This window comes from Typopeltis vanoorti, chromosome 6 (assembly GCF_054136105.1).
Source record: "Typopeltis vanoorti isolate ZY-2024b chromosome 6, IOZ_Tvanoo_1.0, whole genome shotgun sequence".
In the NCBI taxonomy this organism is placed as follows: domain Eukaryota; kingdom Metazoa; phylum Arthropoda; class Arachnida; order Uropygi; family Thelyphonidae; genus Typopeltis; species Typopeltis vanoorti.
The window spans coordinates 138,858,503-138,884,716 of record NC_143554.1 but is presented as its reverse complement, the minus strand read 5'-3'; the positions used below and the strand labels follow the sequence as shown (position 1 = coordinate 138,884,716).

Genomic DNA, 26,214 nt, shown 5'->3' with positions numbered 1-26,214 from the left:
ACTCTTTCACAGACATAATTACAGCAGGGGTAAATAATTAATTTGTTATATTTATATACCACAATAGTACTAGATTTTAATAAAAAATAATACGATTGTATTGAATTTAACAATGTCAATACTGCGCAGTCATTTTATAACTACAATTACGTAATACAGCATACATGTACTAGTTTCTGCCCTTTCTCATTTTGCTATTTTTAATAAATGTGTTCTTTAATTTTACCTCCGCAGGTGGCGCTGTGCAACCTGCTGTTTTCAAAAAATACGTTATTATGTATGTGGTAATGGTGTTATGTTTGTTTGAAGTGCAACGATTAACAAACTGTCGAAAAGGTTCTCTTCAATGCATAGTTTATGTGTCTGCAATTGGTAGTGGTGATAGCAATTACAGTGGAATCTAAAACGTAAGTAGTTACAGAAAATATGTATTTTTAGAGTGCTCATAACTCGATTGAACTTCATCTAGTTAAGCACACCCAATACCGATTCTAACTGCAAGTTTTCTCTCATTCAAAAGATTATTATTACTATTATACAACTACACACTTTATACAAGATGCTGAAATGACACTTTTAAATGTATGATTTCAATAATTTATAAAATTAACACTAACTGAAATTCGCTGTTATCGTTCAGGGGGAAATATTATGTATAGAACGCTGTGCTAGACCGATTAGCCGTCTAAAATTTAGAATAACGCGCGCGATATGTTATTGGAGTGAAACATAAAATCAGTATTTGTTTTATTCGTTTTTAATGCCGTATTTCTACAGTCGCTGTAAACTGTTACGATCTTTTAATGGGAGGTGTTGAGTTCTAAGTACTGGAAATATGTAAGTGAATAAAATCTAGATGATTTGCTTGGTTGTTTGAACAGAGGGGATGATATTTGAAACATGGTTCTTGAATAATGGGACTGTCTGTAATATAGTATGAAAGAATAGCGTTTGTTCCCTTCTATTTACTTCTATCAGAGAATAAATATATGTGTCTTAAATATATGTGTTCTTTCCTGGGTGAGGCCATTTATCGTAGCTATGCGGAAATTCGTAGCGACATGGTTAAAACTTAGAAATGCCTTCCGCTGTTTACATACCAATGCAAAAACTCTAAGGAATAAGCCAGAAGAGTTTATATTATTCGATATAACAGTCCACTCTCAGATAATAATAGGTATATCGGAAACCTGGTTGACTAGAAATGATATCTTGACTGGAATTGAAGTTAATGGGTATAGTAATTTTAGAGAAGACAGAAATCATAAGAAAGGAATGGGTGTATTGCTGATGATATTAAGCGAGTTGTGTCTATGTATATAGTGATCAGAACTTATTCCACCTCTACCACGAGTTGCCTAGACTTGCACTACTTTGCAGGGTCACCTAGACTTGCAATATGTGCAGGTGCAAACTTGTCTTATTTGTCTGTTTGTTCACTTGGGAAATGGAATAAAACCAGGTTTAAAATAGCTTGGCATCTTTATCATATATTATATCCAAGGTAAAAAACTTTCTACACACACAAGTAGTAGACCAGGCACTACTAGTGACCAGATAAAGATCAAGATAAGATAAGGGATCGTGACGTGTTGCGATGATGACGTCATGAGTTTGGAATGTTTGGAATTTTGCTGGGGAGATGTGTCAGTGACGTCAGTTCTTGAGTTTTGGTGTTCGCGTATGGAAATATGATAATATGGGCAGATATAAGGATTCGTGTTGTGATTGGTGGTGCACTAGTGACCAGATCAACATAAGATAACGAATTGTGTCGTGGGTGGGTGTTGTTTTGAGATGTAGATAAGTGACGTCATTTGTTGTTCTCAATAAGTGACGTTGTTTTGAATGGAAAATGGAAATATTTTAGTGGATAAGCATTCGTGTCGTGATTGGTGGAACACGATGAACCAAATAGGGGTATAGTGAAAGGGGAAGCAACATCAGTGTCCTAGATGTGTGTTGTTATGAGTTGTAAATAAGTTAATGGTTTGTGTATGGCATTATGGGTGATGGATAGTGATAAGATAAATTTGGAGTGTTTGGAATTTCGCTGCCCCCCCTTCTGTCAGGGACATCACGTGGTGTGTTGGGTTCGCGTAAAGCATTGTGGGTGTATTTTTTTTGAGATAAGCAATCTTGTTATGCATTTGGAAATTTCTGGAGAACATATGTCTCTCTGTGATATCACATGGTGTTTTGGTTTGCCTATGGAATTGTGGGCAATGTTTTTGAGATAAAATATCTTGGAATTTTCCCAGGGTGACACACATCCATCATTGGTTGTCTATAGATGGGTGTACTAATTTTCCAATACATTTTGGGGTATATCTTTACTTTTAAAGGATGGGAATTCTTAGAGTAGAGTAGAGTCTAGTGGCGGCAGTGTTTCGAGCTTTTATGAATAATTTAATTATATGCTGGTGTCCCTCAAACACACACACACATTAGACATGAAAAGTCGCTAATGTATTTATGTTGATACTCTAATATGTACCCTATGATTATTCTTATGGGAAAAAAAACTATTCACTATTAGAATTATGCTTGCCAAAACATATGCACAGTGATTATTGAAATTACAATATCGATTGTTATGTTTAAGTTTAAAAAAAATTAACTTACATTTCATTCCAGAATGGGAACATCTTAGTACTATCTAGGTTTTCTGAATATTCCAAATTGTTGATTTTTAACATATATTCACAGCACAGAACACAAACACAAGTCTGAATATGCAATTGACTTTTTCATTATAGGTTACTGGGGCTAACATATATTCACAGCACAAAAAAGACTATGGAACTTTAGTTTAATCTGGTTGTATTAATCACATCCTGTAATATATGAGTTACAGTATTGTTCAAAAGATATCATTTTCCCACAGTTGGTTGTTTTTCAAACACTTACATATGACTAAGTGATAAGCATTCACATGATTGTGATGACACATATCCTAAAATTATTCATTCCTGATTAAGGATTTTATACACTTATTATTTTCAAGTAGTGGTTTGTTTGTTTGTTTACATTTTGTGTAGCTAGCAAACCGGAATTTATTTCAAATGAATATTAGCTCTGTAATCTCTTATCCGGTGGACAATTTTATTGTACTTAGGTGAGAAATCGTGTGTTTAGGTTGAACTCTTTGTTCCCGTGGGAAATTATTGTGTAGTAAATGAATGCTTACATTTATTTTTTTTAAACCAATATTGACTATTAATTTTACCTGCGATTCCTTGTGCTCTTAACCTATTTTTGTAACTGAACTTTATTTATTTTATTTATTTTTTTCTTTGGCATGAGTAATTTTAAGTAATGAATATGAGACAATTAAGGTTTTGAACTTGCCGTAGCATTTTTTTAAAAACTTATTTTGCCAGCACAACAAATAGATAGTTACTTCTTATTATTTCAAATGAATACTAGATCTGTAATATATACTTTGTTATTTTCTATGTTACCTTTTATTTCACTGTAATATTATTAACAAATTGTATTTACTGAATCTAACATACAGAAATTAAATAAAGTGAAAAAGACATTTTTTTTCTTATTCTTCCACTTTAACATTTGTGCTGATTTTCATAGTGTATCGTTTGCCACTGGTTCTTACATGTAATTTATGTGCTTTTTCATCATGTGACATTTCAAAACAAGTTGAACTATGGTTTTTACATAGTTCAAATATCTAAAACTCATTTCCATTAGTCCCAATTGACTGTTGTCATCTCAACCCAACATTTATTCACAGTAGGGATATTTATTTATATATATTTCAACACAATTATTATATTAGATATTCTTTTCAATACAAATAAATAATTATTTATTCTTATTTCAAATGAAAATTAGCTCACAAAGAAAGAAAGAAAAAAAAATGTTTACCCTCAAATAAATATTTATGATCACAGCAAACAAGAAATTCATCACACTTTCAAAGTTTTGAAATTCCTACCCATATTGTTTTCATCATTTGGTATCATTTAAATGAAGAACGAGTCTGACTATTAAGTTCGTTAATGTTTTTTTTTATTTTTCTCTTCCAATGGCGAGTATTTTTTGATATATGCATGTTGATTCACTTGTTATCTGCATGCTACTATACCTTTTTATTTTTTGTCACTTTTCAGGAGAAATATTCTCCTCTAAAATTCTGCCTATTAATTTAATACCCTTTTCCTTTTGCTTCCAAGAATTGACACAGTTTTACTGAGTGGATTTTTCAAAAAAAGTCTCTGGTTAGTTTGTGGCATGATATTTTACAAGGAGAAAAAAATGTTATAGTCTATACAAAATTTGTATAACACATTTTTTCATTTAAATTTACACATTTTATTTCAATGAAATATTATTTTCAAATTATATGTACTGAATCTAACATACAGAAAATAAATAAAGGGAAAAATACAATCTTTTTTTTGTTCCTTAATCTTCTGATTGTTAAATTTGCACTGCTATTCAGAGGTTCTTCCTATGCTTGTGGAATTGCCATCTTGTGGTTTATGACAATGTGACTCTCATCTGAAAGTTAATATTCATTAGGTGATCATTGGGAATTTATTACTGTAGTAAAATTAAGGGTTGCATATTTATTTTTTTGAAACCAATAAATATACTTCTGAACATTATTTGAACATAACCAAAGATTCTGTGCACAGAATCTTTCGTTATGTTTCCAAAAGCATTTAAAAGTACATGATATATTTTCACGTTTTGGGCTTCCAATTTCATTAATGTTTTTAACGAGGTTAATGGGGAGGCCTGTTCCTTCCACAACTGTTTCAAAAAAAGAAACAGTTGTGGAAGGAATTTAAGGAGAAAGGTGACCAGCAGGCTCAGGAACAGTATAAAGCTCAGGCCAGGATGGTAACAAGGGTGGTAAGAAAAGCAAAAGCGGATTACGAAAGAAAATTGGCCATGTCAGCTAAAGAGCATCACAAACAGTTTTTTCAATATGTTGCATGTAAAAGGAAAAATGTTCATGGTTGAATGATCTTAAAAATGCTGATGATGGGGAGGTAACTGAATCAGTCGATATATTGGAATTACTGAGCGAGCACTTTGCAATAGTATATCATCCAAGTGGTGACATTGCAGGAATGGAAGAACCAACAGCTTATACTGGAATTGTGATGAATAAAGTAGAGTTAACTAGTGTATTACAGAACCTCAGTGTGAATACATCTGTGGGATTGGATGGTATACCAGTTCATATCGTACGTGAAGTGGCTAAAGAATTGTCAGTGCCCTTGACCATTTTGTTTAATTTGAGCCTCGGGTCTGGGTCAGTCCCAAGGGGGTGGAAAGAGGGGAAAATAATTCCACTGCATAAAGGTGGTTCCAATGCTGCTGTTGAAAATTACTGGCCAATCAGCATAACAGGAATCGTTATCAAGGTCTTGGAGAAAATAGTCAAGAGGAAAATACAAGATTGGATATAAGAAAATGAGGTACTGTATCGGGGACAGCATGATTATATGGAAGGGTAGGTCATGCCTCAGTAACTTGCTCACGTATTATAACACAGTGACGGCTGAACTGGATAAGGGTAATGGGTTTGCAGTGATTCTACTGGACCTTGGTAAGGCCTTTGACAGGATACCACATGGAATTCTAATCAGTAAATTGCAACATAATAGGGATGGATATAGGGTTGGTGAGATGGATAGGAGGGTGGTTGACAGAGACATATCAGAGAGTGGTTCTTGGACCACTGCTGTTTAATTTGTTCATTAATGATATAGGAAAGGATCTGAGAGGAACAGTTCATTTGTTTGCGGATGATGCAAAGTTGGATAGGGCAATAGTGAATGCAGATGACGTCAAAATTTTGCAAGATAATTTGGATAGATTAGAGGTCTGGGCTAAGGAGAATGGATGTCAATTTAATGTGGCAAAATGTAAGGTAATACAATTTGGGGTGAAAAGATTAGCAGCAGTTTTCAACATTGGTGGAACTGTACCCCAGGAAATTGATGAGGCACAAGATTTAGGAGTGTTGGTGGATATGGAGTTGAAGTTTAGGGGGAACATCGCAAAAGTGGCCAAATCAGCTCATCAAATCACTTGGTTGCTGAAGAATACGTTGACAATCAGAGACAAGCAGGTTATTGTTCCTCTGTATCGAGTCTTGATATGACCCCATCTCGACTACTGTGCCCAGATTTGGTCACCTAGGTTTCTTCTTGATGGAGAGGAGGTGGAGAGGATGCAGAGGCAAGTGACCAAGATGATAGCAGGTCTGTGGAATGAACCTTATGAGAACAGGTTGAGGATTTGTGGGTTGCAGAAATTGGGTTTCTATAAAGTTAATTCAGAAGATATTTTTGAGAACAGGGCTGGTTGTGGGAGGACTAGGGAATATCCATGGAAACTGGACAAAAGTGTGGTTAGTAAAGGTGTTAGAGCTGGGTTTTTTACTTTTAGAGTGGTGAATGAGTGGAATGCACTCCCTGAGTCTGTGGTGGATGCTGTGACAGTGAATGAGTTTAAGGCAAGGTATGATAGATACTGTATGAATGTCAAATAGTTGTTATGAATATGATTTGGGCTCCCCCTCGATGAGTCTAATGACTCCCTGGAGTCATTAGACTCATAATACCTCCCCGTAATAATAATGAAAATTTTGGTGAAAATCTCTCAGCTTCTTCACAACTAATAGAAAAAAATTTACTTCCATCAGCTCCTGTATCATCAAGTATTAGTTCTCCATCTTGGTATTTCAGAATGTAACACTCACAGAGGTCAATTTCGTAGGCAACTCTTCTTTGCAAGTAGCTGCGCACATCAGATCACTTCCTGCATAACCCTTCCCAAGTGGTCCTGGATAAATACATCACAATGTACGTGTCTTTTAAAATAATAATCGGTTTCCATCCTTTTAGAGCTATGTGAAGAATTTTGTCTCGGGCTATTTTCCTGAAGAAAGAAAATTTCAATGACTTTTATGGCTCACCCATTATTTTACTTTACTTTCCTGGATATAAACACCACAGTACAATATGATACCTGCACTGGATGAATGAATTGCCATAACTGCAAAGACACTTGAATCGTTTGTTTTTCCTTATAGTACTGTTTACCTGAATCTTAACCCTGATCGTTCCTTCCAAAATGAAACTTTAATGCAGATGATTCACGGACATGTTTCTATATGCTGATGGATATGATGTTGATGTGAGATTATCTTACTTTGAGACATCATAGGGCAAATCTTATCGCTGTGGCTTGAAGGGTATTCTATATTATTTTCCTTATTATGTTAAGTATTTTATCCTCGAAAGGTTTTTATGATGTTAGACCATGTGACTAGTTCTCTCACTCATATGTCCAAAATTGTTGGGATGGCAAAAAAAAAATAGCATTTGGTGGTGGAAGTGAAAAGCTCGTCAAGAGGGTGACAGAGGTCTACCCTGCAATACTCCCACACCCCAAACTCTAACCCCTCATCCCCCTCTCCTCCAGAAGATGTCTGCTCAGGCTAGTAGAGATGAGTGAGCTCCTCATTTGCAGATATCTCTTAGTGATGTCACTTCCAACTGATACTGAAAACTTTGGAGGGAAAAAAACCACCTTTTTTTACTAATATCCATTTATTTTACTGATTTTTAAATTGATATCCATGTACTGGTTATTTTATAAATTGACTAATGCTACCTATTGACATTGTTTGTGTTATCTGAAAACAAATCGTTCACATAATCGAAAATCCGAACTGTTAGAATTTGGTTGTTTTTACAGAGAGAGAGAGAGAGAGATAGCAGATAATTAACCCAAAATGACTTAAACTCTTAAAGTTTGGTATAGAAAAAATGTTTGTACTCTCCAGATAACACATATACAAATTTTACATTTGCCCACACGAAGTAAGATAAAAACACACCAACAGTATATCTAACAGTATGCGAAAACATGTTGTTGAGTCATATGCACAAAAGGTTCGTTTTTGAAGGAACAGTCAGGGTAGAGCATATAGTAAGGGTAAACAATACTATAAGAAAAAACCATAGAGTTGAGTGACTTTAGACTTAAGGTAATCGTTCATCCACTGCAGCTGCTGTTTTGTGTTGTGGTGTTTTGTGTTTGGTAATGTAAAAATAACGGGTGAGCCAAAAATTTTTTTAAAGTTTCTTTGTGAAAAGTTCTAAGTGTTTAGAATTTTATAATCAAAAGTTAACATAAAATATAATATCAGAGCTAATAATCAATGAAATAATAATAATAATAATAATAAATATTTATTTGTGGTGCCATATGAAGTGATCTAAGAAGAAGAATGAAGGAAAACGATTTTCAAAAATCGACAGTGGGTGAAAAATACGAATTTTCAGTTATCATTGGAATAATTCATTGTCAATTTCTTTTGAATAAAACTTCAAATTTAAATCCTAAAGAAAGTTTTATTTCTGATGGAATTATTGTAAGATATGCATTGACAAAATCACCTTGTAGTTGGAAAGAATTACCTGAAAGATAAAAAAAAACAGAATTCTTGTTTAATAAAATATAACCATCAACTGAAGTGAGAAATTGGTTCACTATCTCTGGACAAACTAAGAACTTAGATGATAGAATCAACATGCAAATATTACTTGTCAAAGGAAGAGAAAAATCAAAAACATTAACAAGGTTAATAGGGAGGCCTATTCTTGATTTAAATGAAATTGGATGCCCAAAACGTGAAAACATACCGTGTACTTTTAAATGCTTCTGGAAACATAACGAAAGATTCTGTGCTTTTAATAATGTTCAGAAGTATATTTATTTGGTTCAAAAAATAAATATGCAACCCTTAATCTTACTACAGTAATAATTTCCCAATGATCACCAAATGAAAATTAACTTTCAGATGAGAGTTACATTATCAAAAACCACATGATGGCCATTCCACAAGCATGGGAAGAACCTTTGGACAACAGTGCAAATTTAACAATAAGAAGATTAAGGAACAAAAAAAAATATTGTATTTTTCACTTTATTTATTTTCTGTATGTTAGATTCAGTAAATAAAATTTGTAAATAATATTTCATTCAAATAAGACATGTAAATTTAAATGAATAAATTGGGTGTCGTTGATGTGTTATACAAATTTCGGTAAGACCATAACTTTTTTTTTCTCCTTGTAAAATTTCATGCCACAAACTAACCAGATGCTTTTTTTTTTGAAAATCCACTCAGTGAAGGTGTGTCAACTCTTGGAAGCAAAAGGAAATGGGTATTAAATTAATTGGCAGAATTTTAGTGCAGAATATTTCACCTGAAAGCTGACAAAAAATAAAAAGGTATCATGACATGCAGATAACAAGTGAATTAACATGCATATATCAACAAATGTGCATGTTAATTCACTTGTTATCTCGCCATTGGAAGAGAAAAATCTGCAAAACATTAACGAACTTAATAGTCAGACCCATTCTTCCTTTATATGATTCCAAATGATGAAAACAATATGGGTAGGAATTGCAAAACTTTGAAAGGTGATGAATTTCTTGTTTGCTGTGATCATAAATATTTATTTGAGGAGAAACATTTTTTTTTCTTTCTTTCTTTCTTTCTGAGCTAATTTTCATTTTAAATAAGAATAAATAATTATTTATTTGTATTGGAAAGAATATCTAATATAATATTTGTGTTAATATATATATAAATATTCCTACTGTGAATAAATGTTGGGCTGAGATGACAACAGTCAATTGGGACTAATGGAAATGAGTTTTACATATTGGAACTATGTAAAAACCATAGTTCAACTTGTTTTGAAATGTCACATGGAGAACAACCACATGAATTACACGTAAACACCAGTGGAAAATCATACACTATGAACATCAGCACAAATCTTAAAGCAGAAGAATAAGGAAAAGAAAATACTGTCTTTTTGACTTTATTTAATTTCTGTATGTTAGATTGAGTAAATTCAATTTATTATTAATTACAGTGAAATAAAAGGTAAGATAGAAATTAACAAAGTATACATTATAGAGCTAATATTCATTTGAAATGATCAGAAATAACTATTTATTTGTTGTGCTGGCAAAATAAGTTTCTAAAAAAACGCTACGGTGAGTTCAAAACCTTGTTTGTCTCGTATCTGTTACTTCAAATTATTAATGCTAAAGGAAAAAATAAATAAAATAAATAAATTTCAGTTATAAAAATAGGTTAAGAACACAAGGAATGGCAGGTAAAATTAATAGTCAATATTGGTTTAAAAAAATAAATGTAAGCATTAATTTACTACAGCATAATTTCCCACGGGAATGAAGAGGTCGACCTAAACATATGATTTCTTACCTTTGTACAATAAAATTGGCAGCCAGATAAGAGGCATTACAGAGCTAACATTCATTTCAAATAAATTCCAGTTTGCTAGCTACACAAAATGTAAACAACCAAACCAGCTACTTGAAAACAATAAGTGTATAAAATCCTTAATCAGGAATGATTAAGTTTAGGATATGTGTCATCACAATCGTGTGAATGCTAGTCATATGTAAGTGTTTGAGAAACAACCATATAAAATCCTTAATCAGGAATGAATAAGATTGGTATATGGGTCATCAAAATCATGGGAATGCTAATCAATTTGTGATATGTTTTTGAGAAACAACCAACTGTGGGAAAATGATACCTTTTGAACAATACAACTCATACATTAGAGGATGTGATTAATACAAACAGATTAAACTACAGTTCCATAGTCTTTTTCTACTGTGAATATATATTAGCCCCAGTAACCTATAACGAAAAAGTCAACTCCCTTTTTGAGACTTGTGTTTGTGTTCTGTGCTGTGAATCTATGTTAAAAATCAACAATTTGGAATATTCAGAAAACTTAGATAGTACCAAGATGTTCCCAATTTGGAAAGAAATGTAAGTTAATATTTTTTTAACTTAAACATAACAATTGATATTGTAATTTCAATAATCACTGCTCGTATGTTTTGGTAAGCATAATTCTAATACTGAATAGTTTTTTCCCATAAGAATAATCATAGGGTACATATTAGAGAATCAACATGGATACACTAGCGACTTTTCATGTCTAATGTGTGTGTGTGTGTTTGAGGGAGACCAGCATATAATTAAATTATTCATAAAAGCTCGAAACACTGCCGCCACTAGACTCTACTCTAAGAATTCCCATCCTTTAAAAGTAAAGAAAAACTCCAAAATGTATTGTAAAATTAGTACTCCTATCTATAGAGAACCAAAGACAAAACATGACGACAATGACGGATGTGTGTCACCCTGGGAAAATTCCAAGATATCTTATCTCAGTAACATCACCCACGATTCCATAGTCAAACCAAAACACCATGTGATATCACAGAGCGACATATGTTCCCCAGAAATTTCCAAACGCATAACGACATGATTACTTATCTCAAAATAACACCCACAATGCAAAACGTGAACCCAACACACCACATGATGTTCCTGACAGTAGGAGTGCTCCAGCGAAATTCCAAACATTCCAAATTTATCTTATCACTATCCATCGCCCATAATGCCATACGCAAACCATTTACTTATCTATAATTCATAACAACACGCATCCAGGACACTGACATCGCTTCCCCTTTCACCATACCCCTATTTGCTTCATAGTGTCCCACCAATCACGACACGAATGCTTATCCACTAAACTATCCCCCTATCCCCCTTTTTCATTCAAAACAACATCACTTATTTACACCTAACAAAATACGTCACTTATTGACAACAACAAATGATGTCATTATCTACATCTGAAAACAACACACATCCATGACACGATTTCTTACCTTATCTTGGTCTTGATCTGTTCACTAGTGCACCACCAATCACAACACGATTCCCTATCACTACCATTGCCCATAATTCCATATGCAAACCAAAACCCAAGAACTGTCATCACTGACACATCTCTCCAGGGAAATTAAAAACATTCCAAACTCATGATTTCACACACAATGACGTCATACACGTCACGATTTTTTATCTTATCTTGATCTTCATGTGGTCACTGGTGCCTGGTCTACTACTCCCATAATATATATATATATATATATATTATAGTTTTGGAGAGGGGTTGACAGACCTGGGAATATGAACGAGATAAGATGAGAAAGAAATGCATAGAAAAATAAGTTCAGCTAGTAAAAAAAAGTTTTAATAATAGGTTATTCTATTTTCTAAAATAAAATTGGTAAGAAGAAATAGACTTTGTAAAATGGGATATGATGGTGGAAGTAACAGAAAAGATTGGTATAGACTGGAAAGACAGGAGACTAATTATTTCACTACTCATGGGACAAACTGCCATGGTGAGAGACATATATGGTTCAACAGAACCAGGTTGCATTGGACAAGGAGTAAGACAAGGCTGTTCTTTGTCACCAATTTTGTTTAACATGTATTCTGAAGCAATGGTGAAAGAATTCAGGAAAAGGAATAAAGTTAGGAGGTAGACAGATATAAGGCAATACGATGCCTTGCAGATGATATGGCATTATTAGCAAATACTGAAAGACGGCTACAACATCTGCTTAACAGATTACTGGAATCCTGTATCAATTATGGAATGAAAATTAACATATGAAAAACAAAGGTAATGAAAATAGCACGGAAAGAGGAAAATATGAATATCAGAATAAATGGGGGGAAATAGAATCAAGTAAAGATATTTAAATATCTAGGAAATGTGATTAGCAGTGAAGGAAGATGTAAAAGTGATAAAAGCAAGAATAGTGATGGGAAGAGATGCTTTTCATAGAAAATGGAATTTATTCAGAAATAAAATGGACACGAACCTAAAGAAAATTCTAATAAAATATTATGTGTGGAGTGTTACCCTGTATGCAGCTGAAACTTGGGCATTGAAGAAAGAAGAAACTAAGATTTTGGAAAACTTTGAGATGTGGATTTGGAGAAGGATCGAAACATTTAAATTAACAGAATGAAATAACTAATGAAGAGGTATTAAAAAGAGTAGAAGAAGAAAGAAGTCTGTTAAACAGGATAAAAAGAAGAAAGGGAAACTAGATCGGACATATTCTGAGAGGAAATGGAATCACCAGAAATGCCATCGAAAGAAAAATATATGGAAAGAGACCCAGAGGAAGAGTAAGGAAAACAATGCTGGATGAGATGCTGAATGGAGACAGGTACACAACCTTGAAAGCTCAGAACAGAAGAGAGTGGAAGGAAAGTTTTTGCTACTAAGAGAAGAACCTACTCAATTGCAGAATACTTAAGAAGAGAAGAAGAAATAACTTATGGGAGAAAGCAAAACTAATTTCTTGAGTTCCTAATCGATCATTAATTCATACAGTTGCGGATGGAAGGAACTCTTCTACAAAATGTACTCGATTTCGTAATAACGTCTTAAGATGTATTTGTAAACAGCATATCAAGTTAACCACCAGTTAGTGATAGTAGACAAGTAGTCCTGATCTGGGAGGTGCGAAATCATGCAGAAACATCCAGAGTAAAGGGTACAGTGGAACGGTAGGTGAATATGGAAACTCAAGAAACAGCCTGAATGAGTTCTGTTGGATAAGGAACATGAAAGAAAAGATATTAATGTGGCCTGGGTGATAGTTAAGAAACAGTTGATAATAGCAATAAAGGACTGTGTGCCTAAATAAAAAAGGATTAACAAAATAGGTGTTAAATGATTAATGGGTAAATTAAGAAGGAATTGTCAAAATAAAGAAGTTAATGCAGAAAAAATAAGCTTTGAAGATGTGAACAGTTACATAAAATCCGTGAACTGCAGGCACGAAAAGTGACAAGAATAACAAGAATGTCAAAATTAGATTATGAGAGTGAGATAGCCCAACATCCTGAGAAAAATCCCAGGGAGTTTTTCTTTCATACAGCTACTAAGAGACAGAATGATTATGGGAAGATAATTCTGCTGGATCGAAATGACTCAAGAGTGACTAAAGATGAATTCATGGTGGAATTGTTCAGTGATCATTTTGGTTTTTCATATTTATGTAATGATACTATTCTAAGGAAACAGGAAGTTGATGTATCAATATTTCAACCTAGTTCCTTGAAGATGAATGAGGTAGAAATCTCTGATTGTTAAGCTATCTTGATGTGAATAAGGCTATCGGACTGGATGGAATTTCACCACGTATTACGAAAGAATGCGCTAAGGAACTGATACCTCCTTTAACTCGATTATTTAATGAGAGTTCCTTTGTCCTCACCAATCCCTGATGAGTGAAAAGGTGGCAAAATTGTTCCATTTCATAAAGGTGGAAACAACACAGATGTTTCAAAATAAAGTCTTGGAGAGATTGGTTACAAATGGAATACATAATTGGGTGGAAACGAAAGGATTCTCCATAGAAGTTAACATGGGTTTGTAAAATGGAGGTCTTGTTTTAAAAATTTACTTACATTTAATAATAAGGTGAGTACCGTTCTGTATAAGGGTGATTAGGGTTTGTCGTTTCTTAAAAAAGACAAATTTTTTTTAATAAATTTGGATAAATTTCTTCAAAAAACTGTGTTTTGGATAAATTTGTAAAATTCTAAAACCGGTTTTAAAATTTAAAAAACAGCATTTAGATATTCATATGTAAAAATTAATTAACTATTTAATTAAAAACGTTAACAGTTTGACTTGAAACCGATGTTACAAATGAAGAATCAGAAGATGACGTAGTGTCAATTTTCCAAATTAAAAAAATTTGGAAATTTTTTAGAAACTCTCCCGTAAGAGATTGCATCCTTCAAAACTAGGGGAAAAAACCCCAGATAAACTAGGGTTTTTCCCCCTAGTTTATCTGAGGTTTTTACTTCCGCTAAGCAGGCAAACCGGTCCCGTGAACACAAGAGCTACAGCCGCAGGATATACCGTGAGGGATAGGGCTAGTCACCTTATCCTCGGGGCGGGTACGGCTTGTAAGTGCTTAATTAGCTCTGTAACAGGCCAGTAAGGCCTAATACGTAGTAGACAGATGAAGAAGTAAAAGGAAAGGAATCAAGTCTAATTCTTGACTACCAAACGAGATGGAATAATTTAGAGGCCATGATTGAAAAATTTATTACATTAAAAGAATCTCTTGTTTTAGCTTTGAATGATATTGTTGCTTCTCATATGTAGAATGAAGCTCAATATCCTAAAATCATGGAGCTTCTTAAAGTGCTGGAACCAGTACGTCTAGCAGCTGAGGCCTTATGGCAGTGAGATGCCAATTTATTAAAGTGAAGGCATATTTGAAGTTCTGTTAAATGAATTAATAATTTTAAGACTGAAATTTGTTCCAAATTATTAAATGTTTTAAGAAGTACAAATTCAAAAAAGAAGACAAGCAAAGTGACCCTTTTTCTATATTTGCAAAATCCACAAAACATTTCAACAAAGAAATCTAGTGTATTTCCATAGGCTTCAGTACTCGACATTACGTTATCTGCAAAAATATTGTGTAGAATATGTCCAAATTCTTGTATGGAAACAGATTCCGATGATGAATATATCGGAGACAGATAGACTGTTAATCAGAGCAATTCTCTAAAAGAATCCATGCAAAAATTCAACTCGTAGATTTCTTGAAGAACCTGAAGAAATAATATCAAATCCGAAGACACTGAATGCGTAATATTCAGTATTTTAGGCAACCAATAAAAAAACAAAGAGTTTAGATTTATTATTTGATGCCCTGAAAACGATAAAAACAAAGTCGGTAGCCAGTGAGAGTATTTTCTATTTCAGGCAATTTTGTATCTAGAATAAGAACAAGATTAAGTAATCGTTGAGTGTACATTTTATGTTTATTGAAATCATAATTCGAAGAAAAATACTAAATGAAATAAAAATTTATAATTTATATTTTGTACTGATTTTAGTTATTTCATTGTTTTTTATTAAAGTTTAAAGTCTTAATTTCTGCTAAGTTATGAATACAAAAAAAAATTACTAGTGCTAATGCAAAAATTACAAGTCTTAGTGAAGTTTCTCACACTACAATGTGCAAATTAACAGAAGAGAAAAGCAGTGACTTTACTTCCAATCCTTGTTGGTCTCATTTCCTTTCAGTCAACACTTACTCAAGCAAAAGAAAAATACGGGACTCTAAAGTATGATCTTTTGAAGTTGTAACAGAGGAATTAAGTTGAAAATTATAATACCAGACCTAATATTTAGTTGAAATAAGAATAAATAATTCTGTATTTGTTTTGGAAAAATTACCTAACATAATAAATGAGATTAAAAAATATGACCACTGTGAAATTAATGCCAGGAATGAAAAAAAAAAAAAACACTCATCTGACTTGTCAGAATTCCATACTCTACCATTACCCAGAATTCTACACACAAGAAGTCACACATACCCACGACATGTGAACATGAAAGAAAAAATTGTGTGTGTGTGTGGTGGGGGGTCAGGGGGGCACCACTGATATCCAGCAATTAATTATTTTAGAAAACGTAAACATGAAAAAAATGTGTTTATGTGCGTGTTTCAGGAGGGATGGGGGGGGGACACTACTGATATCCAATAGTTAATTATTTTAAAAATGTAAACATGAAAGAAAGAAATGTGTTTGAGGGAGATGAGGAGGACATCAGTGATATCCAGTATCTAATTATTTTAGAAAATGTAAACAGGAAAAAAAGTATTTATGTGTGTGTATGTGTTTTTAAGGGTTGGGGGACACTACTGATATCCAATAGTTAATCATTTTAGGAAATGTAAACATGAAAGAAAACAAAATGTGTTTGAGGGGGTGAGGAGGACACCTGTGATATCCAGTAATTAATTATTTTAGAAAATATCTACTGGTATACTCACAAATGTTTTTCCATAGTTCCACAATCGAGTCAAAGACCCCAACACTTGACCAAATAACTTCCCAGAATAGGGAAATTCTGAGGATTCGATACTGGATCTTATCTTTAACCATCACCCATAATTCTATACCTGAACCATTACACATAATGCCATACACGAAAGAAAAGACACAACGTGACATCAATGATGGATCTGTTTCCCTGGGAAATTCCAAGAATTAATACTCTAGCTTATCTCTAACAATTCCATAAGCAAACCAAAACACACGTGACGTCACTGACACATCAGTCTCCTAGCGAAATTCCAAATATTCCGTACTCATGTTGTCATTCATCAAATCACCACAATGACGTCACTGATGTTATTAGCTAGTGACGTCAAGAATCCTTGTCTTATCTTCATCATGATCTGATTTATAGTGACCACCATACTACGTATACTGCTGAGAAGATGAAAATAGAAGAGGTGGTGTTGTTAATAGCAGAATTACAACCGTTCAAATTAGTGGCTTCACATGACAAGTCATGTTGGGTGTCATGCTTTTATCGCTTTCTTATATAATATAAATGTGACAATTACAAACCATATATACTCGAGTGTTAGCACTGGGTGAACAAGATATAAGAATGGTATCCTTTGGCATTTATCTCAAAAGTGCACACGGCGATTAATTATCGTTTAAAACTTTAAGTATTCACATATACCCGAATGAAAATGTGGGGAAGGTATATGGAATTTATGCAACAACTGGAAATCGATTCTGTAGTGTGATTGGAAGAACCTTAATATTCCTTACTTTCTTTAGAAAAGACTGATGGTCTGTTGCAATCAAGAGCTGTCACCTAGTAATGATAAAATTACTAAACAGAGCACGAGATGGAGGGCATACTGGTTAAAGAGTGCTGATTGCCGTTTTACCTCTGATTGGATAAACACTGCACAGGGATGGCCTCATTTGTGCAAAAGTATAAAACGTTTAATTATGGTGGCATTGCACATAATAGCATCCATCAAATCAACATAAAACTAATTTCAATGTCAAAAGGAATTTATAAAATTACATCAATTATTCATATCAATTCATAAGATTTTGTATAGTCATGTGTTTTGCATTTTTATAAACACTTTTTTATAAATAAATTTGAAGGTTATCTCTTATTGCTTATCATACTACATTGTAATTTTGTATTCATTACTATTCTATTTGTATTCATATTTTGTATACATAAGTGAAGAGGGTGTGAAAATTATCACTCCTATAGATCGATGTTATTAACTAGCAGTGGCTGTTTTGCTTAAACACTCTAATGAATGTAAGCCCTTATTATGCAGTTTATATTCAAAGAAATTAATTATTATTATTCGGGTATTTAAAATATTTGAAAGTACATATAATGAATGGAGTGAACATCTTTAATTAATATATGGAGAAGATTATATCCTTAAACTTTGTGTACTTAAAAGACCAATTTTGGTTTCAATATCTGTTGTCTGTGTTACATTTGTTTATTAAAATTTGTATTGAATTTTTAGGAAAATAACATAAATCATAATTAGCTGAAACATGGAAAAGAAGAAAAGCTGAAGGTGCTCCCTGTCTCTCGACACCAGTCGAAAATGGTACCGTTATACTAACGAGGGCTAGTAGACAATTCTCACAATTCAAGAAAATATTACTTCAAATAGCTTACGCAATACAAAGTTTGTAAAAATTGTTCAAGAAAAACATTGTGAAAATAGTTGATTTTCAAATATTACATAAAACCACTTTATAGATGCATGCTCAACAACACATAATTTAATATGAAATATTGAAGCACTCAGATTTTAGGAGGATCACCTAAATGAACTTTCATCCAACATACAAGACACTTTTCTCGTTTGAAAACGCCTATGATTGTTCATGCTGAACGAACATGATGTATTGTGATTTCTCCGGAAAAGCCTATTCGAAAGCAGTTGACTTGAAAAGACACATATTAGTTAACACTCTTTCTCAACCATTCTCTTGTGAAACGCTCACAGAATCCGATAATCTTAAAAACCATTTAGTCGTTCACAGTAAGAAATCTTTCTCTTGTGCAAAGTGTGGCAAAGTCTTTTCCATATCAACTAAATTAAAAAGACATTTGTTAGTTCACACTAAATCTAAAACATCCTGTGATATATGTGGAAAGACATTTTCACAGTCAAGTAACTTGAGAACCCATTTGTTAATTCATACCCAAGAAAAACCACTCACTCCTGAGAGTTGTGGAAAGACCTTTTCATTTTCAAGTAGATTGAAAGATCATTTGTTAGTGCATACCCAAGAAAAACGATTGCCTTGTGATACTTGTGGAAAGGCCTTTTCACAGTCAAGTAGCTGAAAGCCCATCTATTATTTCATACCCAAGAAAAACCATTCACTTGTGAGAGTTGCAGAAAGACATTTTCACTATCAAGTAACTTGAAAAAGCATTTGGTAGTTCATACTCAAGAAAGGCCATTCTCTTGTGAGAGTTGTGGCAAGACATTTCCATACTCAAATAACTTGAAAAGGCATTTGGTAGTTCATACTCAAGAAAGGCCATTCTCTTGTGAGAGTTGTGGCAAGGCATTTCCATATTCAAATAACTTGAAAAGGCATTTGTTAGTTCATACACGAGAAAAACCATTCACTTGTGAGAATTGCGGAAAGGCATTTCGACTTTCAGGTAGCTTGAAAGCCTATATGTTAGTGCATACCCAAGAAAAACCATTCACTTGTGAGAGTTGCAGAAAGACATTTTCACTATCAAGTAACTTGAAAAAGCATTTGGTAGTTCATACTCAAGAAAAGCCATTCTCTTGTGAGAGTTGTGGCAAGGCATTTTCACACTCAAGTAGCTTAAAAAGGCATTTGTTAGTTCATACTCAATAAAAACCATTCTCTTGTGAGAGTTCTTGGAAGGCATTTTCACAGTCAAGTAGCAGAAAACACATTTGTAAGTTCATTCTCGAGAAAACCTTTCTCTTGTGAGATTTGTGAAAAGGCCTTTTCACAGTCAAGAACTTTAAAACCCATTTCTTAGTTCATACCCAAGAAAAATCATTCACTTGTAAGAGTTGAGAAAGTCCTTTTCACAGTCAGATAGGTTGAAAACTCATTTCTTAGTTCATACCCAAGAAAAACTATTCATATGTGAGAGTTGCAGAAAGTCATTTTAAAAGGCTCGAATCCTAAAAGGTCATTTATTGTTTCGTACTGAATAAAACACATTTACCTATAAAATATGAGGGTAATTCTGTCAATGGCAGATAAATGGTGCTGTCTTTTATAACTTGACATCCCCCACTCAGGACAAGTCTTTTTTCTAATTTCTGAAATATTTGTGATGAGAAAGTGTTTTATGATAAAACGTTTTCCAGATGAATTTATTGGGAAAGGCATATAAGAGTTAAAAATCAGGCGAGATTTCATGTCAATTTAATTGGAAAGTTTTACTCAAATATATAAATTAAACATGACAAATTAATCTTAAAATACACTTTTTTGTCTTGTGTATATTGCAATACTTTCTTAGCTATGTAACATGAACGAATTTTAGTTAACATTAGAAATCGCTCAAGATATAATATTTCTGCAAATTATGTTATTAATTTTTGCAGAAAGGTTTTTGCAGGTCTAAAATATTAAGTTCATTTAGATGAGTACTAGTTTAGAACTTAAAGCAACAAAGTTAGAGGCTTCTAATTAAGGGGATCTAAATAACTACACTCATTTTTAATTACATTCAATGGATTTGCTGTTTATTATTATCATATAACTAATCTCTAAAGTTGTCCTTTAAATTGTCCTAAAGTTGTCCTAAAGCTTTCCAATGAAATAAATGAGTTTGCGTTTAAACATGAATTAAATATTTTGCCATGAAATAACGAAATTGAAATAAAATTATTTTTTGGTGTAAATAAAATTTCTTATCTTACATGTAATCTCTAGAAAATTGGCGGAAATGTTTCAAATTGAATTAATAGAATCACTCTTGTCTCAAAATAACTTTGCCTTCGATAATAATGTCATTAGCATTTCTTATCATCCCTTAATTAAAATGTCTTTATTTAAATGAATGCTTTTTATTTAATATATTTTACCGTGAATATATAATATACAGATCTTACTGTGAAGCATTCAAGGTTTACATTCTGATCTAAACTGAATTATTGTTTTGCGACATTTTCCTAAATGAAGCTTCATATTTGGAAAATATTATTAAAATCTTAAATCGGTTGGTAAACATATGCGATCTAAATTACCCAACAATGAGTAATTTAGATCGTAATTTGGTTCTGGGATTGTTAATATTGTTTACACTTTTATGAGTCTATTAATTCATTGAACAAATCTTTTAATGTTTTTCAACTTACTGTTATCTTTGTATTTACTACAAGTGGTGGGTAATTATGCATGTATTTTTTTCTCTCCTTTTTGTTTGTTGATGTATGCTAATATGGTAATAATTTTTATTTATGTATCTTTAAAGTTTGCCAAGCATTTGTTTTTGTAGACATATTGCTGTAAAGCAGTTTTGATTTATCCTGTTACATGCGAATAATAAATGACCTTGTCTTGAAATGTTGGATGTCTTTTTATTCAATAAAATAATTTATTAAATAAACTAGAAAAATTATATTTTTCTAGTTTATTTAATTATATTTTTCTAGTTTAGAAAAAACATATTTTCACGAGAAAGAGAAATAATTTGTATATCAACAGCATATGAAGTGTGGCAAAAATTTGAAGCGACTGTAAAAAAATATCCGAAAGACAAGTCGTATTCCTTCCTACTTCAAAACAGCAATTGCTTAAATCTACCATTATATGAAATTAACAGAAGCTTTGTCAATAAAAGAAAATAAACTTTCATTTGATTGAGCTCCGTAAATAAAATAATTAAAAATCAGTTAACTTCAATTATTAATCAGCTTTCTGTATTTTTGTTTAATTATTACATTTCCATTGAGAAATTTGATAATCAGAAATATCTGCTCTGTGGAATTATCTGTTGATGAAGGAAGTCAGTTGTGATTTCATGTTCGAATCTTTTATTTAATATTATTAACTTTCTTACTTGGTTTCCTTCCACTTACTCCTGGAAGTATCCGATACTGTCATTTTTAAGTTGTTACTTAACGGGTGACTTCCGTAATGTAGATCAGTTTCAAATGATGGGTTATTTACAGCGAACTGCATTTTTTCATAAAATAATATGTTCTGGTGAAGCAACAGAAATCTGACGTACACCATATCCAAATTAAAGTAATTCTCATAGCTAATAATTATCATTTCATGTATCACACAGTAATCCAGCTTGACATCGTGCCTATCATCTGCAGCATTAGAACTGTTTCTTCGCTCGTCTGCCGGATTAACTACCAATCCAATAAATCAACCAACAGGTCTGATTGCCAGGCAATCAAATGCCTGTAAAAGAAAAATATCCAATTAAATTGGCGATTCCATTTATTAGCTCAAATTGTATGTATGAATTATTGTATTGCATTATACGGATGTATTCCTCAAGGGTTTCTGATAGTGTACACCGCTTGGTAAACACGAGGTTCCTGATGGTAGATGATGGCTTACATCATGTAATATACAGCTATTATATTATAGGTAAATTGCTGGTCCCTATCCTTTATTCTTTTTTACTTGCTCCTACCCCCACTACCATCATTAGAATATACAAGAGTTAGGGGAGAATCATTCTTAATATGCTATTTCTTTTCGTCCTATGCAGTGGAAGTCTGTCTTCTGTCACAAATATTTGCCTCTCCTTGTAAATTAAAGTCAACCCCCAACTGGTTTATTCGAAAAAAACTAAGATTAAACTGCCAAGTAATGCGGAAAGCTTCTCTGGAAACCTACCACTTTTTATTGCAGTGAATTCACTCCAAAATCCTAATGTTTGTGCCCAGTAATACGTTTCATGCTGTTATTGTGAATGACGAATATAGAAGGCATAGGATTAACCACAGGGATCAACTTTATATTGGAGCTTTTAATATGCAGGATCTACAGATGGGTATAAAAGAGAATGGAATTAAAGAGACTACATGGAGGACGTCACTTCAATAACAAGATGGTAAGCCACTTAGTTATTGAGGGCAATCATGAAGCTGTAGTACAGAGGAAGTTGAGGCAAGACTTTTCTTAGTTATAATCTTATTAACAGGATTCTTTGCATTAGACTTAAGGTTCTCATATCATTGTGCCAGTCCTCGTAGTTTACGATCCCCCTCACTGAGGGGCTTTATGAAGAGAGTAGTTCTACGAAATCCAACAGACTGTATTGGACTGCCTCTCAAGAAGGGATGTACTTTTCATCGTAGGGGACTAATGCAAATGTGAGATAGAGTATGAGAGTGAGTCTTGAATGTGAAACGTTTGGTCTGGATGAATGTAACATCTATTGTGAAAGACGGAATTTGCCAATGTTAATAGATGAGTTATTACCAATATCTGCTTTCCGAAGCACTCACAAGGGAAATATACTTGGAAATGTAACACTGATAGGTTAAGGCACTAGAGTAATTACATAATGGCTCTCACACGGTGTGAAAAAAGATTTTCCATGTGCATACTTTTCCAGCAGCAAACTACTGCTGACCACCAACTAGTAAGAGCGAGTAAATCCTATGAGCCAGGGACAAGGTTATATACGTCATACGTACCGGTAGAGATCGGTACGAACAACAATAAGCAGTTGAATAAACAAACAGTAGATTCGTTAAATTGAATCCCTCTATGTATGCAGTTGCGTGTTCATGGAGTGAAATGGAAATATTGGGATAAAAATAGCTAAAATAAGTTTTAAATTATATATAAAAAATTAGATACGTATATAATACAGTTGAAAACAGCAGTTGTTAATATTGAGGTTAGGTCGATGAAGTAAGACTTCATCAATTTCTTTGTATTAACGTTCAGGTTTATATATCAGTTCCGGTGGTTAGTGTTTTCAATTCCATGTTGTGCAACGTCAAGTTTGATAAACAGGATGTGGTCTTGGTGTTCATAGGTACGTGTACTTACAGATCTTCCTGTTTGTCCAAAGATAAGTTGCACGATTACGGTACTTGATTTACGACAGGCAGCATCATTGATAGCAGTTTGTCATTTTGACAAGACAAACTGTTATTTGCCTTCTCCACAAGACAAACTACATACTTTTGCAGGTCATAGTTTGTTTGATTGGTTTATATGTAGCAAGAGATGATATGTTTTCATAATTTTTACCACACGTTCAGGGATGACTTTAATATATGAGGTTTAATATATCTGGTTGCTGTATAGGAGAGCCGTTAGATAGGGTTAAATCGGTGCATGCCTACTTCCTATAGGGGAAATAAGAGGTATTACCTGTTTTGTTTTGTTTTTAATTAATTTTTATAACAGTTAGAAAAGATTCTAGTCACAAAATAACTTATTTTAAATCTTAATTTGGCTGGTTCCCAACTTCCTTGGGAACCAGCCAAAAAACCCACTTGCCTCAGCCTTCCTTGGCTGAGGCAAGTGGGTTTTGCCTCCAGGAAACACTGATTTTTAAGCAAACAGTTTCAGAATTGATAGAAGCACAGACACTATTTCGGGCATAATAAATACCTGTTAGCGTTTAAGATCACATGATGGAGGCACTTTTCTGATGTAATTCCTGAAAGTCTGGATTTTTTTGATAGCCTCAATCTAAATCGACAAAACTGAAGGATGGAGACCGTATGTCACTCGAATCCACAAACACTTACTTAAAGCTAAAGAATTCAGTTTTGCCCTTTTGGAATAAAAAGCGTTATAGAATTCATTATTACTTAATTGTTTATTAATTTTATTCAATAATTTACTCTGATCATTTAGTTAAGTTAATCAATTAATAGATCACTAATCGCGATGCTGTGCAATCCTGCAGTTGTAAAAATTTACTGCGTGAAATCACCCTGTTAGAAAGTGTAATCTTTATAGCTAACGCAAAAATTTGATCCGAGGCGCGTGCATCAAATGTCATGTAATGGCTTGAATTCACAGGAGATAAAAATTGTCATTGCTAATATTAGATCCAGTTTGTATTGAGAAAACGATTGGATGACCACAGATTCACCGGTAAGGCGTGTAAGGAAAAGAGTATGCAAAAACAAACACACACACACACACACACACACACACACACACACACACACACACACACACACACACGCACACACACACGCACACACACAAAACAATTTACGAAATTAGCTGTTTGTTTGTTTGTTTGTTTGGGTAAATTGGGAGTAAGTAATGTTTCATAACAGCAGCTATACAAGTGCATTATTATTTTAATATATAATATATAATTTTAATATATAAGGTTTCAGATCGATTAATATGTTAGAAATACAAAAGTTCTAAGAGATGAATAAAAAAGATAAGGGGAGTTCTTTCACTAGAACTGGGGAAAATAATATTTCATTCGTTTTCTAATGCTGCAGTCTGAGAATGAGATTTTCGGGAATGTTTTTTGCACATTCAGTTGCATAAATATGAATTTTTGGCTTACTTCTGAGTAACATGGAATTCACTACTCCTGTGTATACAGAAGGATGACACGCGCATTGGTTATTCATAAATTACTATGGGGGACAAACCTCAAACCATCTGAGACATCAGAAGTTACATTTAGAAAAGCCACTATATTATTTGTTTCTCTTCCTGAGGACATAACACAAGAACGAAAGAATAAAAGAGAGAAATGGCTCCATCAACTGAACAATATCCTGCATGCACTAATATGGATGATTACGAAAGATCCATGAGCAAAGTAACGAGACACATTTAGCAGTTTTTAATCTATAAGTACTTTCGTTTCTTATAATTTGATCTTTTTGAAATTTCAATACAGCATTAAGGATTATTTTTTGTTTGCTTTGCATTGTAATAAATGAATCGCACTGAGTTGAGCAGCAAATATATTTTGAGGTCAGTGTGTCAAGGGGAATCATATCTGCAGAATAATGAATTTGCCTACTGTTCATCTTCGGATTTCATTTCTTTGAAATTAATGCAGTCAATCTTCAGGAAGGGAGACCAAACTTTCAGAATGTTTCTTTCTGTTTCTTTTCAATTTCATCTCTCTCTCTCTCTCTCTCTCTCTCTCTCTCTCATTCACGACGATAGCCAATACATTTTCCTTTCAATAAGAGGTAAATCAATCGGTGTTGACGATGAACTTTATTGCAGAGATCATTGTTCGATTCCCGTCTATGGCGTGAGGAGTTCATGTGGTTTCTTTCGACTAAAGATTAGTTAGGCGGTCTCATACGGTAGAGTGTTTTTTGTCTCCCGGAAGATCAGATTTTTCGTCCCTCAGACAGTAATAAACAGACAAATTACGTTATAACCAATTGCTTCATGTTGTTTTC

At 33.3% G+C, this 26,214-nt stretch overlaps 1 protein-coding gene across 1 annotated transcript; it reads left to right on the top strand.

The window, feature by feature from the left end:
- The first annotated feature begins 270 nt into the window (after positions 1-270).
- LOC150105988 (uncharacterized) lies at positions 271-21,388 on the top strand. The gene is made up of 2 exons (XM_090393739.1): positions 271-407; positions 18,334-21,388. Exon 2 carries the CDS (start codon positions 18,717-18,719, stop codon positions 19,167-19,169), a length of 453 nt encoding a protein of 150 aa, XP_090249865.1. The 5' UTR covers positions 271-407; positions 18,334-18,716; the 3' UTR covers positions 19,170-21,388.
- The last annotated feature ends 4,826 nt before the right edge of the window (positions 21,389-26,214 follow it).

Bases quoted from the DNA above. Each gene is read 5' to 3' on its own strand.
- LOC150105988 (XM_090393739.1), top strand. From the start codon at position 18,717: ATGATGTATTGTGATTTCTCCGGAAAAGCCTATTCGAAAGCAGTTGAC.